This window comes from Papaver somniferum, chromosome 9, assembly GCF_003573695.1.
Source record: "Papaver somniferum cultivar HN1 chromosome 9, ASM357369v1, whole genome shotgun sequence".
Taxonomy (NCBI): Eukaryota; Viridiplantae; Streptophyta; class Magnoliopsida; order Ranunculales; family Papaveraceae; genus Papaver; species Papaver somniferum.
This window is the reverse complement of record NC_039366.1, coordinates 116,141,057-116,158,816: the sequence shown is the minus strand read 5'-3', so window position 1 is coordinate 116,158,816 and position 17,760 is coordinate 116,141,057. Positions and strand designations below refer to the sequence as shown.

Here is a 17,760-nt window from a genome sequence, read left to right as displayed (position 1 = left end):
AATGAATATGCAAAAAAAACTATTCGTATACAAATAATAAACTACAAGGGAATAAACCATGCTATAAATTTCGCATGCGAAACTAACTTTTTTATAAATATATAACATTTTTTTCAAAAATTTAAAAGTGGCGCAATATATAAATCAATCCGGGGATCTGCAAATCCTAAATTGAAAATCACAATAGATTTTATGGAAATGTTAATTACATATTTTGTAATGTGTCAAGAAGAATTTACAGTTTGTAATATGGGTAAACATCTATTACCTCGAATTCTTTTTATATGCGAATAAAAAAATATGCTTGCTAATAGGTAATAGAACAATATCCAAATTCATCGACTCAAGCGCAAATATTAACATATATTTACAATCTCGTTCAAAAAGGTGTGTTAGAGTGAATACTCACTTGAACCCACATACCATGGTATGTCGAGTATGTTGTCAAGTTTGGATGCCAACCTATATTTTGATTTAGACTACTAAAGTCAGCTTCATTTTGGGATATAATAGGTAATAGCCTCTTAGGATTATCAAAGTTACTCAAGAAGAATGAAAAAATAAAGATCACATGAAGATTTCAATTCGAAGAAACTTCATCGAGGTAAGAAACAAAGTCTGATCTTTCCTTTCTGAATATTTTCTAATATATATAGAGGAATTTAGTAAATAATCATATTCAAATAAGATCATACCACATGTTAACTTTTGTTAAGTCTAGTGATGTTTCAACTTCCCTACCTCTTTTTTGTTGAAAACTCGAAACTAAGTTTGAGAAAAGCACAAGTATTTTAATGTAAATCTCAAGACTTTCAAATTCATTCTTGAGTTTCTAAAGTTTTGTTTTTGGTAGTTTACTACTAATAATTTTCACTCGCTTGAGTTCACCAACTCAAAAGTTTGAGCTTTTGAATCTATTGCTTGTAAAACTCAAAAACTAAAGTCAATAAGTCAAATCTGTTCAGAAACCTAATAGGTAAGTTCATAAACCTATTGTAGAAATTTCTTATGAGACTTTTTTGACATTTGAGTTTGTGAACCCAGTGAAGAAAATCTCTCCTGGGGCTTAACGCGATTTGAGTTTGTGAACCTAAAAGGGCGAGTTCACGAACCTAGTACAAGAAAATTCTCCTGCGACTTTTTGAGCATTTGAGTTCATGAACCTAATATTTTGAGTTTGCAAACCTAAAGGCCTAAATGTTTCCTATAACTTCATTTGCGTTTGGATTCTCGAACCTATAAAGATTCTGAATTCTGTTTTCTCTTTGAGTTCACGAAGTTATCACCTGAGTTCATGGACTTAAAGGATAAACAAGTCAGCCTAATAAACTATTGGCTTAGGATTCATTCAGTTTTCTTTGATTTTCAAGGTAAACTTTTTTCTTTGCTTAATCACATAATTTTACAAAAATGTTATGAAATCAACACAAAGCAAAGACTCAAAAGAGCATTACAGACAAATTAACCCCTCCAACCTTTTTATATCACCTACTAAGTTTAAAACATGTTACCTCTGGCATTTCAATCCTCTTTAAGAAATGAGGTCTTCAATTGTGTATTAGTCTCTCAATAGCATTCAAGTCTGCACCCTTCTTAGTTAGTAAATCAGTTGAGAAGTTAATCTCACGAAAGCAATGAAAAATAAATAACTTCATATAGATTTCGACTTGCAGTTTTCCATCTTGTTCTAATGCACCAAGGTACCTCCCTCCACTGAAATCTTTACTTATTGTTTTGGAATTAGACTGAATTATCACTTTCCTGACACCTAGAATCACGGCCCAGTCCAGAGCACACAATACATCAAAATTCACAACAATGTAGTTAGTGGACATACTTATACCTCCTGATCGACATTGTGTCTACCACCTAACATATATAATCTCTCACAACAATACCAAAACTAGCTTTCCCAGGATTACCAAATGATGCTCCATCACAACAAGAAAGAGTAAAACCATAATCTGGCGAAATCCAAAAGCATTCCTTGATGCAACTGAATTTAATAAATCTGTTACCTAGATTAAGAAAGGATATTATTTGTTGATCATAGTTCTGCCACCACTTTGTGCCCTTTATTTTATGGCCCCCTTCATGCACTGTATTAAATATTCTTTTTTTTTTAACTGATGAGAGTGCAACATCTTCAAACAATCTTTTATTTTTCTGGAACCATAACTCATTCATAACAGCACATGCAACTGTCATCCAAATTACTACCAAAGATAACTTCAAACTACTAAGGAAACCTTTTCACAGGCTTAAGAATTGTTTTTTCTTAACAAATTCCTTTCTACGGAAAGTTTTAAATTTTTTCTAAAAATTTATCTAGCTTGAGATTCAACATTTTGGATCTTCTTCTATGCAACTGCCTCTTTGTACACATTGTATATTCCTAGTAGTTTGAAGTTATCTTTGGTAGTGATTCTTTGAATATGTACTTGAGCTAGCAATAGCGTACAACTCCAAACTATGGAAATAACCTCATTGTATGTCTAACTCTTTCAAAAAGAAAAAGAAAAAAAATGTATCTTAGGAAACTACGGGAATCATTTCTCCAGCAAATCCTCCATATGGAGTTCGACCCCTTCCCCCTAAGATTTGTTGGGAAACTTATCAATGGATTTGTGGATCCACTTTTTTGATCATAAAATTATATATACATATACATACATATAATTATAATATTTTGAGGGTAATGCCAAATGGTACACATTTAAAACAAGGAAATTCCTATGAATTCTAGGTATTTTAACTAAGTTACCAAACGCACGATGAATTTGCATAAATTCCGGAATTTTTAACCCCACTCGGAATTGTGAGTTCTGCAACCATGTTCACTTTTTTTATGGTTACCATAACTGTAAGCCTTTAATCAGGATTTTTTTTCTTCTCTAGTGAATCACCTATTATTCAAATTATTTCGTAAGTGATCCATGAAGATTGAGGCTAAACCTTTAGATGTATCATAAACAAAAATCTAGGCCTGACCCATTTGGCAAGGTGTGGGTAACTTTAGAGAACTTATAATCTTCTGGTACCGAAGTTGTTGGACAAAGTTAATGCACCACGATAATACCAACTTGATAAAAATCTACGGGGGTTTAAGTTGAGCACCGAAATGTAAGATATAGGCAGCGGTTCTTTTGGGCAAAGGAAAATTGATGCAACACATGGATTTATGGTTGTACCATCTCGTCGGCAAGTTTGGCAGGTCGCAACATTATGGACTCATAAAAACCATGGTGATTAAAAACTTAAGTTCTATGGGAATGTGAATTCATTAGCTCACTCTGGTCTTGGATAAGCAGAATATTCAGATTCAGACATCCCAGTTCAATACATGATATCTTAGGACTTGCAAAACATAAAAGTTATGTGATTAAAGAACTATGGTTAGTAGTAGCTTTTACCACATTAAGGGAAACATGGTTTCATAGAAATAGCTTGGTGTTTGATGATGAGGTGGAATGCATAGATTCAATAAAGAGGAAAATAGTTTTTCTCACTGGGGAATGTGAATTCAGATTGAGGGGGTATATGAGAAATGAAGAATATGATCTCCAAATCTTAAGTTTCTTTGGGATTAAATACAGAAAGACATACATTGTTAGGGTGAAAGAGATCTTCTTTACTTTGCCCCCAGCTCCTAATATTCTAATTTGTTGTGATGGAGCATCTAAAGGCAATCCATGAGCTGCAAGATATGGTTTTATTGCAAGAACTGATTTGGGAGCATTCTTGATTGTTATGTCAGGATGACTTGGATTGGCTACAAATTTCCTGGCAAAAGTTATGGTTGTGGTGTGTGCAGGGGAGTAGGCCATACAAAACCATCACTTACAGGTATGCTTCAAGACTGACTCACATGCTGCAGTACTTGCAATACAAAGCAATAAATTTCCATGGCCTGTAGTCACTAGATGGAACATAGTATGTGACAAGCTACAGAAATATGAGATTGTGCACAATTACAGGGAGGTCAACTATAATGCAGACAAATTAGCAAAGGAAGGGAGTGGGCAGGATAAAGACATTGCAAAAATTTACAATGAAAGTGATACTTTCTTTCTTGAATCCCCTGCTCAACCTTATTATAGGTTTTATTGATTTCAAAATAATATTGATGTAATGCCTTTGAGCTCTTGTAATCATTCCAGTTCTGATAATTGATTAATAAAATCATTTTTGATTGAGCAAAAAAACAAAAGACTCATAAAAACCAAATAATTATATTGCGAAGGTGAATATCTATCGTGATATAATCAAAATTATTGGAAGGTCTATTAAAAATATTTCAATTTAACCGGTTGATTAGTAAAAATTATACTAGAACGAAAGAAACAGTCAACATAATCTTCGATTATATGTAAAAAAAATTGTAAAAAATAATTACAATTGCATTAAGCTAATTACACAACAAAAAGGAAATTATATTTAGTTAGGGCTGCATCAATGTTCTAAGAAGAGGTTTTGTCTATGATGGACAAAGGATGGCCCAGATTAATCGGGACTCGGACGACAGAGATCTTGCCTCGGCCCGGAAAATAACTGGCTTCGCCGAACTCTAGCTAACCGTGTGGCTTGAATAAAAAACAGAATCCTAAATTGTTTCCGTTTGCATAGTTAAAATCTGTTTTATTATTCTGGGAGTCTAAAACTAAACCCTAACTCTAACCCGACCATAACTGACGGTAGACTAAACCCTGGCTCTTCCCGTCGATCCATATATAGGCAGCTTACGTACTTTTCTTAGAGGTTGTATTAAGAAACCGACTTGAAATCAAAATATAATTAGTTTATCAAAGAGAGAAACTGATCCATCTTTCTATCGTAGCACATATTTAAGTAACATTCAATCCTGCTAACCATAAAGTGGAATACTGGAACGTCATGGTTAGAATCTTCGAAGTTTTTCTTATTTCAAAAATCTAGAGTTAATAGTTCAGAGGATCGTGCTTCCTTATTTGATCAAACAACAAAAGTTGCATCATATTCGATCAAGTTGTGCGTTCCTCCTTTATCTCCTGAGGTTCTTCAAAATTTCTCAAAGAAGCTAAATATTTGCTTCTTTGGCTACAAAACAAGGTATATTTGAAATATCATGTCTGAGAGCAACTGCAGTGGACGACTAAACCCAAATTTGGTGTCGAGTGGGCTGGCTAGTGGGACGGACCATCGATCAAAATTTGATCAAAGAGTAAAACTCGGACCAAATTTGGTCGGCGATTAAGACCAAATCCAAATATAGTCGGGCGTTTATATAATGTCCGCCTACCCGACGGGCGTTGGTATAATGTCCGCCTGTAGCCGCGCGTTCGTAAAGTTAACGCCTGATGCAGGGCGTTGGTATAATGTCCGCCTGGATGGGACGTTGGTATAATGTCCGCCTGAATGGGGCGTTGGTATAATGTCCGCCTGGATGGGGCGTTGGTATAATGTCCGCCTGGATGGGGCGTAGTAAAGTTAACGCCGGACACCCAGGCGTTGATACAGTCATGATCCCACCTTCACAAAGTTTTGAAAACTTTGCTTGGGGCGTTGTCTTTATCAACGCCCCATTTTTTTTTTGAACCCGGGCGAACGTATAATCTCCGTCCCACACACCAGGCGTTGCTATAGTTCACGCCCCATACAGGCGTTATCTTTATCAACGCCCCATACCAGGCGTTATCTTTATCAACGCCCATGCCAGGCGTAATCTTTATCTACGCTGGACGATGAAGCGGACTTTATATCAACGCGCGACCAAATTTACTCGTCACCCACTACGCCACAGGACGGACTAAACCCAAATTTGATCTTTTTTTTTAGTCTTTGGTCTTTAGTTATGCTCGCACCACTGTGGACGCTCTGAATGAATATTCAATTCTTCCCAATTATTTTAGAATGCTTCAGCAATATTTAGCTTTTTGAAGTACTCCATTAGATGTCTGTGTTTGCTAGAGAAGTTTTACTGCCACGTTTGCAGATAACGAGTCCAATGGATTGTTGGCAGACGGCATAATGGCTTCGCTTCCTTCCCTTTACGTGGAGTTTTATTTCAGGAGCATCGCCTCTCATAGTAGCACTACTCAGGAAATTAACTTATTATTCTGTTATTTTTCCCGTTGCATGATGAATACTGACTGTATGAGGTACATGAAGTATTCTGATGTGATTTATCATTTGATTCGAGTTGATTGTGGGTTCTCTTTCTTTAGTTATAAAATTGGTTATACTTGGTTTTCTTTAGTTATAAAACCAAGTTTTGAAAATTGGTTATAAAATTATGATCCTAATGTAGTTACACTTATACTACTTAATATGAAGAAGGGTCTGTAAGCTAGAACGAATAGATCTTGCCCTTATAATGTTTATGAAAATGATTGGGCAAGGTATGCTAATGCCGTTACATTTACACTCTTAATATGGGCGTTGTTGGGATGTGTAAGTCTCAGGCATGCTCTATAGTTCGAGAGGATGATAGTGGAGTGGAATTCTAATCCTAATGTGATCATTAATAGTACTCTTATTCAGGGTTTTGCAAGTTTGATGTTGTCTTAATTTATACATAAAAGTTAGTATGTATGTCACCAGAGGTTTTGGCATGATTTGTCGAGAAATAAAAAAACTCCATGATCACAATTCTAAAAATTAGGGGATCTTAATTTTTAAAATAAATTGCCATGGGTGTGTTCTCCAGGTGGTTTACTTGCTATGCTCAATACTCCCAGATTTTTGGTGTACATGTGATGCTTGAATATTTGAAGGGAAAGTAACAGATGTAGCAGCACCAAGACAGCTTAATCTTGCGGAGTCTCCTTCTTGGGGTTCTCGAAGCATAGACTGTTTCGATAACTTGGTGCAAATCCTCTTTTTTAAGCACAATTGGAGCAGATTTGTAAAGGCACGCCTAGGTAAGTCCGAACATTTTTACGAAATATCTAAATTTTGGAGTCGGTGTTATTTTTTTGGTGATAAATTAATGCAATACGACTGTTAAAGACTAAAGAGGGTTATTTATTGAATCCATTAAATCGGTTACTTATGTTTCCAAAAACTCTTATAGTATTTTGGTTGAGAGATTAGGTTATCAAAATTACCGAGAAATCCCACACCTTTTTAAATTTTGGGCAACTGCATCATGGACATTAATGGTCTCATAACTTAATTAAAATTACTATGTAATCTCATGTCCTAAGGACTCCGGCCACTAAGTTCGTCATAGATGTTAATAGTCTCATAACATTAATTGAAGACTGCCCTCCAATCCAATATCCTGACGACTAAGTCACTAAGATCAAAGGCTCAAAAACAGAAGAAAACATTTTTGAGAAATGAAGAAATCAATTCATTATAACTGGTAAATAAAGATCCATTCTGTGGGTATGAATTTTTGAGAAATTAACCATCTGTGGGTAAACAAAGTACAGTTAGAATGATGCTTACCAGGCCATGAGTATTCGTTGTGATACTTGAGTTTAAATTGCAGGTCACGTTTTATAATGTTAAAAAAAAAAATCAAGTTCGAATAATAAACCTACAGCGTGAATTAATTGATAAGGGATCATCACGAATTGATTACATAAAGAAATACAACTGCTTCTTCAAGAGTATCTCTAGGACTCTTGGTAACTAAGGTGGTGATATATGATTGTCTGGATTCTCCAATGACATTAATAAAATGATTATGAGTAGCATGCAGTTCAAATGTGATTTTTTACTCAATCAATAAGAGTTTCAACAGAAGGAAATTTAGGTCCAGTATAAATAAAATTTTCTAAAAACAAAATTGCGGCGTTCTTTTCATACTCACAATGAAAACAAGTAAGATTTTCATAGAAATTGCGAAGAAAGTACAAGGAAATACTAACACGAAATATACTGGCTAACACAACCAAAGGCAGCTGAATGCGCTCAACTGTTGACAACTAAATCACAATGCGCCTAACTTTTGAGACAAAAGCTCATGCACTAACTAGCTAGCTGTCTAATATACCACATGTCAATAAGTGTTGCCATCGACCGTTTTTTTGGGACGGCGTTCATTGGTAGTAACAGTAGCTCTGTCCACATGAGAAAAGACGGCCGAACCAAACTAACCTTAGTTAAATCACGCCGGGAACGTAGGTCTCGCCTAAAATAAAAGTGAAAGAATCTAAATAATTAGCTCAATCGCCCAACCAAAGCTAACCTTAGCTTCGTGACCATGTCGGGACTGTAGGCCCAGGCTAACTCTAAAAATCGGCTATCACAAAAAGGTTGAGCTAAGGCCGAGGTGATACTTAGGGCTGCACATGGGACGGGACGGGACGGTACGGATTTTTACCTGGCTCAGTACCTGTACCTCCCTATGATCGGTACTTGTACCTGTATCTGTGAATTATGGGACGGGACGGTACTTATACCCGTTTAACTCGGTACGGGACGAGACGGAACCGGTTCTTTACATGTATCATAAGTAAAAGGAAAAAACAAAGCAAATTTTTTTGAAAGTTCCAACTTTAACCGAGATATCCCCGCTTGTTGTTTATATGCACATAGCAACACCTACAAAGTCAAGGTTTATCGTGGGATTTTTAAATTTGTTGTTAGCTTCAGAATCTTCCTCGTGATGCAGGTATTAATTGTTGCTCATCCATAGGAATTTGTTATTTTTTATGTTCCAAGAGTCCATACAACGAGAATGAAGCACCATGGTTCGTGGATGACCACTTGATGAAGTACTTCAAAGCACCAATCCCACCCTGGATTTCAGTTGGTACAAAATGTTCATCTACTGAGCGGAATGCATATAAATTTACGAAAGAGGGAGCAATTCTCCGCAAATATCATCCTTTCAATTTGTGTTATACTACTATCAAGGACGAGGATTTAATTTTAATATCAACAGATATAGATCCTCGGTACTACGGGATGGGACGGAAATATCCTAGAACCATTACTTGTACCTACTTTAGACACCGTACCAATTTTTGGTACTTGTATCTGTCCCATCTGATTGCGGTTCCGGGGCGGTTTTTACGATTCCGGTACGGATCCATAAGACGGGACGGTTCCTGTGCAGCCCTAGTGATACCCAGAGCCACTCTAAAAACAAAACAAAAAAAAAACTATAAAAAAATTAATAAAATTTTTGGCCCCAACAATGGGAGGCCCTAGGCAATAGCCTAGCTAGCCTGGTCTATAAGACGGCTCTGATTATTCCCAGCGATCTTCATCCGCATTTCTTTGTAAACTCCGTTCTCTTTGTACACACAAACAAACAGTCTCTCTATAAATTCAAATGCGAGTACTATTTCCTCGCTATTACACTCTTAAAACAAATCCAATTTCATCTTCTTCTTCTTCATTAATCTCTTTACAATCCTCTTTAAGCATGTCTTCTTCAGTCATAATTCCATCTATTTCTCTTCCAAAGATCTCTTATTCTGATTCTTTGAAGAGTTGTTCGAGTTTTTCTGGTTCTAGAAATGGAGTTAGATTGTTTAATTCGAAGAATGTTGATAAATCTAGGGTTTCGATGAGTGTTTCTGTTGGATCCAAGACTACTGTTGATGATGCCTTGTTTTCTGATTATAAAGCTACTACTGCTTTTCTATTCCCTGGTCAGGTTAGTGTAATTCACTTCCTGAAAACTATAATACCTCTAAAGTTTGAGCAATGCTTTGATTTTTTTTTTGATGGAATTGCTTACAATTTGATATGTTTTGATGAATATTTTGTATTATTATTTTTGGAAATGTATGTATAGTTTAGTCATATTTGCTAGGTTAGCATTCAGAAATTATACTATCTTGGGTTGTTATGTTGTCATCTTGAGAGAAAACTTCCAATTCAAGAAGATCTTTTGGAAGTTAAGAAGTTAGCTTTTTGAATTAAGAAGTTAGCTTTTTGAATACTGAAAAGGTAATGAGAATTGATGTAATGGAAGCAAGATTTCCAATTGAAGATGGTTTTAGTAGATAATTAGGATGAATTATCCACGCGATCAACCCATAGAAACCCTTTATGATAGGACTCTAGGGTACTATGTCCCGTGTTTCAAAAGTCCACTGATACAGCCAAGGTGAGAGACAAGATGGTCTATCTGAGTTTAAATGAGAGGTTCAACGGAGAGCTAGACGGATTTCAGGTAGACCATCTTGTCATTCTATTTAAGTAGACAGATTTACTATCTGCCTTTTGTTGTTGTTACTGTTGTTGGTGTTAGTTACATGTTATCTTTCTTTTCTTCGCATAGCTGCAATAATAGGGAAATATATGGCTCGACTATCTGCTGCTGATGTGTTGAGCTTCATCTGTGAAACATAGAAGCTTTTCTCTTGAATGGTATCCTTTTCTCTTAAAATTTTGGCACTGATCCAGTGTGGTTAGTTCTTACTGATGCTCATTATTGTGAAGTGTTGCAGAAGAAAGAGAAGAAATGTGACTGGCACATGGATGCAGTTTTGAGTCTGTATTTGTTATTCAGAAGTCTATCACTTGTTCTGCACAGATAGTTTGGAAACCCTCATAGAAACCTTAGACTTCTCAAAACCAGCCAAACCATAGTTTGGTTGTTCACAGACAACTCACTTGCAGTTGTTCATTTAATACTGTTGGTGAACCTCATAGGCTTCTGATTTGTTATTTTACGTGTTAACAATCTTAAGTAGTAGGAATTCACCGCAGAGCTGGTTTTCTTCTTGATGAAATCATTTGTCTAAGTGAAAGTATATTTGTTGTAAATGGTAAACTATCCTTTATTTCCCCCTTAGTTTCCTCTTGCCAGGGCTAGTTAAGTGCACTTTTATAAATGATCTGTATTTTCAGTTTTCTTTTGATGCACGATGAGATTTTTTTCTGTTTCTTTAGTTGTTATTTTGTTCTGTGTGAACTCATGAATGTGATTCTTAGTAACCCTGGACACTTGGAGGCTAATCATTTGGAACCGGTCAAGATTCTGTTAGTTGCTTGTCAATAAGAATTGTGATTATCACCCTAAATTGTTGGTTATACTACTGCCACATTCAGTAATCTTGTTATCATGTCTCAGGGTGCACAAGCCGTGGGAATGGGTAAGGAGGCTCAGAATGTGCCTGCTGCTGCTAACTTATATAAGAAGGCAAATGACATACTCGGGTAAGGTGAATAGATATCAAGAATATTAAATGACACTCACTTTCCATTTCCCATGTATATTTAGTGTACGACCTTAGTTTCTTATATGATACAAAACTAGCAATTTATTTGTGCAATTACATTAAGTAACTTGCATGAGTATGTATAACATTTGTTGGACGTATAATTGTGACATGTTTGTGAATGCAGTTTTGATCTTCTTGACGTTTGCACCAATGGACCTAAAGATAAACTGGATTCAACAGTTATAAGTCAGGTACCTGCTGATAACCTTATTCTTTTTAAAATTTTCACTAATGGAGGTCATAAATCAGGCTTGTAGCGCTTTTTATACTTTGCTTCATAAACATTATGTGCTTATGTTTTGATTATTGTTTAGTCCTACATATTTTTATGTATTGATTATTGTTCAGTCCTACATATTTTTCATGAACAACTGTAGCATTTGGTTATGTATCGTTGCAGCCTGCTATCTACGTCACAAGCCTTGCTGCAGTTGAGGTATTGCGTGCTAGGGATGGAGGTCAGCAGATAATTGATTCAGTGGATGTCACTTGTGGTCTAAGTCTGGGAGAATACACCGCCCTTGCATTTGCAGGAGCTTTTAGGTATATCACCAAAATTGCTTAGTAGAAGTTTTTAGTGCTCCCGTAGTTGGTACACCACCCTTGCATTTGATTACTTTTCTCTTACCTTTTTATAAATCAGTTAGTTAGCTCCAAACTGCATTTTTAAAGTGTGTTCTTGAAGAATATTGATGCCGAAGTAACAAGATCTTATCATGCCATGTCTATCGTGATGATTTTTAGCATGTGTTTGGATATATCTACCTGACTTAGTTAGTTACCCTTTCCTAGTTTTGAGGATGGACTCAAGCTGGTCAAACTGAGAGGAGAAGCCATGCAGGTAATTTTGAAGTTTGATGTAATGTTGACAACATTCTTCTCTCTTAAATTGAAGGGTATTTACTATTATGTATTTATCTCTGCCAGGATGCAGCGGATGCAGCTAAAAGTGCCATGGTCAGTGTCATTGGACTCGATTCAGAAAAAGTCCAACTGTTATGTGATGCTGCTAACGAAGAAGTAGATGCGAAAGATAAAGTTCAGATTGCAAATTTTCTTTGTCCTGTAAGACCTACTGTTAATTTTTTTTTTTTAGTTCTGCTTTGCTAATTTAAAAGAAAAATAAAAGAACACCTAACATGACTTTTTATCTTAATTTGTATTCTGTTATGGTAGGGAAATTATGCTGTTTCTGGAGGTGTGAAGGGAGTGGAAGCATTAGAAGCTAAGGCCAAGTCATTCAAGGCTCGAATGACGGTAAATCCCAACCATCATCTGTTAGGTTATGCTATTTTCTCGGTCCTACTTCTAAGTTAGATGTTGTACCTTTCTTTCTCTCTCCCCTCAGGTACGTCTTGCTGTTGCTGGTGCTTTCCATACTAGCTTCATGGACCCAGCTGTTTCAAGATTGGAAGCTGCTCTAGCGGCAACAGACCTTAGAACCCCTAGAATACCAGTCATATCCAATGTCGATGCACAACCACATGCAGATCCCGCAACAATTAAGAACATATTAGCACGCCAGGTGAGGCATCCCTCCCTATATATATACGAGCTATGAGTCATTGTCCTGGTTACTGATTATCATTAACTTGAAAATGCAGGTAACTTCTCCTGTTCAGTGGGAAATGACAGTGAAAACCCTTCTAGACAAAGAGGTCCAGAAGAGCTATGAACTGGGTCCTGGAAAGGTAAAGTATTATTGTTGCAAAACTAACATTTGGCTCCATCCAAGCTCATTTCTTAATGTGATGGACCACAACAAAAATACGATAAAAGTTAAAAGTAAATAAATTATGAAATGGACAGAAGCAGAATGAGTAACCTCTTGTGTTGTTTGGATTCCATAGCCGTGTTGTCTTTGATGTTATGTTACTTAGATTATTTGTTCCTCATCCTGTTTCTGTTTCAGGTGATAGCTGGAATTGTGAAACGATTCTCCAAAACTGCCGTTGTTGAGAACATTGGAGCCTAAAGAAACTTAATAATTTCAAGGAGGTTATATGTGGTGCTTTTTGTATTCAACCTGGATAGGAGTCCTACAAAGAATATCTGCTTCACAAGCTAGGTCATGGTTACAATGTTATCTACTTAGCTAGGGGAATGAAGACTTGGATGATACTTTGCTGCACCTGTGGGGAATGCACGAGTTCGGCCCGAAATTTTGTAGGGTGCTCAAATAATGTACCGTGTTGGGAACAGTATTAAGTATTTACGATTTAATTATAGTTTAATTTATGCTTCATTATCTAACTCCTTTAAAATCCTAAGCTCCTTAGACTCCATGTTGAACGGTGACCGTCACCTTCTCACAGAATTGCTCTGTTTCATTTTTTCTCAAAGGAGAGAAAAAAGAAGAATTCCCACATAAATTTTGGGCGCAAAACATAAAATCCAAAAAAATTCATACCAAACCCATTTCTGTTTCGTAACTTTCGTTCATAAAAAAATAAAAAACAAAAAACGAACCTTGAAAACAAACCTTAGGATATGCTTTTTTCGTGGAGATGATGAAACAAAGAAAAGAAAAGCAACTATCCAGAGGACAAAGGCTTTATCCCCTGGTAGGATAATAAGAAACTAAAACCTAGAAAAATACGTGCAAAAAGTCTCTCTAATGGCGTTCTCTTAAAACCCATTCGCTCAATTTCTGCTCTCACATCTTCTTTTTCCTCTATTTGGTAATCTCACATATATCCATCATCATGAACAATATCAACTAATGTTCCAGTGAACGGGAATATCTTTAATCCCGTTTGATTAGGGTTTCGTTGTCATCATCATCTCTATTTTGATTGATGTTATTAGGGTTCACTTTTTTATTAGGGCTATACTTGGATAAATAATTTTGTACCACTAAGTTTGCAGGGAGATTGGATTAATCTTCAAGGTAAACTCTAATCAATTTTTTGTGTTTAGTTTTACTGTTTTCTTTTTCAACTCGACTCCTTACTTGAAAGTGATTTATGTCATTGTTAATGGATTGATACAGAGTGCCCAGATTCGGGACAAAACTAATCTGTTTTATATATATTCTACTAGGTTAAGGGTTACTTTCTTTTTGAATTCTTAGATATGGGTATGTTTGATTTTTAATAATCATGATATATGTTGTCCTGCCTCTCTATCTTTTGTCCTTCCTGTTTCTTCTTTGTTAATAGCTTATTTTTCTCAAGTTAATAAAAAAAATAAAAATTTATCGTTTTGATCTATTCTGCAGGTACGATTTTTATTAAAACGAATAGTTTTGATCTATTCTGCTGGTACGATTTTTATTGAAACGGATACACTACCACATCTCATTCTCTTTTGGTAAATTGTAACCATATTCTTCCCTTTCTTATTCATTATTGGTATATTTTGGTCAAATTGATGATTTTGTTATAAATATTGTTTGTTTGGTTTAATTTTGCAGCTGCAATTTGTTTGGTTTGTTTGTTTAGGAAGGACATCAGGAACAAACCAGGTATACATAATTTCAAATATGAGAACAGTAGGCAAAGCCAGATATTTTGGGCTTCAAATATCTCTAATTTTAAGTTTTTAAGATTATGCTCATCATATTAAAATTCCTACAACAGTGATTCTGAAACTCGACGCATACCAACTATTAGAAATGAACATAGTAGTAAAGAAGACAATGGCATAATGAAAACATTATGGTGTTATCACTTCTATTTTTATGTAATTGTTTTGAAGGGTTGTCAGTAGGTCTCTGGGTATTGTCAGGCGGGGCTGTTTCTATCATCACTGCTCCCTTTAGATGTGTTCAAGACACAGAAAATGATTGATGCTCAAGGTCTTCAAATGTTGGGATTCATTCATTTTTTATTTTTTATTTTTATGATTAGGTCCAACTGATGGTATGGGACATAGCTGTGTCTCTTATGGAAAACATGGGGATTCGTTCCAGCAACATTTCATCTTCAAATGAAGCTTCTTTTTTCAGTGCAGCTGGATGGGCACAATGTCATGTCTCAGGTAATAAATGGAATTGATTTTGAGTATGGTTGTTGCTATTGAAATTTGATTGGTTGTTGAGTATCAAAAAAGATTTACAAGTAGGTACTAATTACAATTTTAATGCATGTGTAGTGAATGCAGAAGTATATGGATGGAAAGAGCAGGTTACTTGATAAACAGACTTCCTTGGTACTAAACAAGGTAACGACTACCAAATATGCCAGTTCGCATTTTAATTCTTTGTGCAGTTTGCCAACGGGTGCTACTCAATAAATTGACAAAGAAATTTACGTTTGTTATGCTACTCAGTAATGAAAGAAAATATGTAATTCGGCTTCTATAGCTGTCCTAGATAAGATGAGAGAATGTCTTACTCGAATAATCACATTGTGATCTCGAGTTATCACATTCTTATCTGCATAAATGTGAAAGTGTTGGACTTCAAGGCTGTCTGCTTCATTTTAAGACTTCAAGTGTTGCATTTTTAAGACTTCAAGGTGTCTTAAAAACCATCACTATGTGAAGCAGCTTCATAGATCCGATGGCTAAACCCACCGCATGCGTGAAGTAACTCTTGAGAATCCCATGTATGGCTTAGATCCCGTATTTAAAATAGAGTTTCAGACATGGTGGATTTCGATACACTGCCTACTTTTCATCGCTGTAGGTTTCTTTTACCTTAGATATTATGTATGTATTCACTTCCAGATTTGGGCAGTGTTGATGTTCGTGCACCTGATATGGGCAAGAATCCGCAAGTTAGTTCCAAACACTACTCATAGATTTCATGTATAGGGTCAACTCCAGTTAATCTGTAATTTGGCTTTTATAATTATCCTAGATAAGATGATACCTGGTGGAAAATCTGAAATTGACAAGGTTGTAGGTACCCTAAAATCTGAATAACAAAATGTTGGACTTGGAATAACTGTAATCTAAAAGAGATAGTATGAAAAAGATATGGCTTGGCAAGGAAAATGCTCTGTACAATGTATGTTTACTGTAGATTGTAGGTACTCATTCACCAAACATGTGCATGGATACAATAAGCATTCTGTTTGAACTTGAGCCATATTTTCAAAGAGTACTTTTAAAAGCATAATAAGTTTTGTAATCTTGGGCATTTTTTCATTTTCCATTTAGGAGCATAGTACATGAAAATAGTTTTCTCTCTAATGGAAGGAATTCAACTTCAGTTGTTATCGTATCTGCCTCCTTTAAGGTAAACTGGTGATGTATATTGTTTTATTTTCCTTTCTTTTTTCCCTTTTTTGAGTCAAAACTTTTAGGTGTTTGCTACTCATTCTGATTCTCCCATGAGTAAGGGCGAAATTAGAATATCTGGAAGACTTGGGATTATGCGGGCATGGGAAGAAAAGAATTTTTAGATAAGGAAAGCTTTACATCTACTACATGATTTTAATGGATCTGACTATAAGTATAAACTTTATTCAAATTTCTTTAGTGTTTATATTGGCTAATCTAATGATTTTGATCTCATTAAATGTCACTGATTTATTTTTGAACTGTTTTGTATGACCTACATAATTTCTGGGTGTACATGTAAGCTTAGCATCTATTATCGGCTCGCTATGTGTACATGTAAGCATGTTATTTCAACGCTTTGATGTATCACACTAAGTCTTGAAGTTTTGTCCAGGTTAATCTCGAATACGTGCTCCTTTAAACACAGTGGTTATTGTTTTACTTTATGGGAACGCATTGTTACACACCTTTTAGAGATGACATCATGGAGTCTCCAACCAAGGTTCAGTCCAGCATACCTTTTATTTCCTTGGGAGAGGCGAAGCCAGCCACACCAAATCAAATATGATGTACGATGGGGACAGGCGAAGCCACATTACACCAAATCAAAATTATAGTTAAAAGAAAAAGATGTCGGTACATAGCACGAAGAGGAGGTTTATATTCTACCATCGTGCTCCGTCCTAGGCTACTATGGATTCTTATATTGTGATTTATGTTCTTAGTTTGGGTTCTTATATATACTTTTGGTCTTTGTCTAATCTGAAATCTTTTACTATATATTTCATTTCTTTTCTGATGGCTCGAGAACATTTCATTGAAGACCTGTATATCTAACGTATACTCAATCTATTCAATTATTTTCTGTATATGTACCCTCTAGATACCTTAGATCTTGCAAACTAACGTGCCTGAAAATATTCTTGATGCACCACTGCCCCTGCATCAATTCCAGTGTCACTAGAAAGAATAAAGTAATTACGCCGATGGTGACCAAGGTCAGCAACATGAAGTGATTTAGAATGTTATTTTTTTGGTACTGTTATAGTCTTCCTAATACTATGCAACATGATTCTCCTATGTTGTTAGTTGCGTGAGAAATAGTACAATAAGGATCTTAAGCAATTACATGAAACTATGGAGAAAAGAGATTCTCAAAATTTAGATTTTCATATTAAAGAAAAAAACCTACGAGAGAAAAAAAAACCATGTTGCATAATCTCTTAGAAGTGACTGAACGAAAAAAAAAAAAAAAACCATGTGCATTAACTTTTCATTCTTAATGCACATGCCTTGATTATGTATATACTTAGGACTTGACCAATGATATTGACACTGACTGAATGGACAATGCAAGTGT

At 35.6% G+C, this 17,760-nt stretch overlaps 1 protein-coding gene and 1 long non-coding RNA gene across 3 annotated transcripts; both read left to right on the top strand.

Annotated features, from left to right (window-relative positions):
- Positions 1-9,165: 9,165 nt before the first annotated feature.
- Positions 9,166-13,424, top strand: LOC113309600 (malonyl CoA-acyl carrier protein transacylase-like). The gene is made up of 10 exons (XM_026558051.1): positions 9,166-9,595; positions 11,021-11,106; positions 11,296-11,362; positions 11,572-11,714; positions 11,964-12,012; positions 12,099-12,236; positions 12,348-12,428; positions 12,520-12,696; positions 12,776-12,862; positions 13,084-13,424. The coding sequence occupies exons 1-10, from the start codon at positions 9,269-9,271 to the stop codon at positions 13,144-13,146; spliced, it is 1,218 nt and encodes a 405-aa protein (XP_026413836.1). The 5' UTR covers positions 9,166-9,268; the 3' UTR covers positions 13,147-13,424.
- Positions 13,425-13,580: 156 nt separating this feature from the next.
- LOC113309601 lies at positions 13,581-17,217 on the top strand. Of its 2 annotated transcripts, XR_003340684.1 has the most exons (7): positions 13,581-14,061; positions 14,392-14,483; positions 14,587-14,637; positions 15,023-15,152; positions 15,267-15,335; positions 16,278-16,356; positions 16,795-17,217. It is a non-coding gene; the product is annotated as an uncharacterized LOC113309601 (long non-coding RNA). The 2 variants fall into 2 exon arrangements; XR_003340685.1 differs by lacking the exon at positions 16,278-16,356 and having other exon boundaries at positions 13,585-14,061.
- The last annotated feature ends 543 nt before the right edge of the window (positions 17,218-17,760 follow it).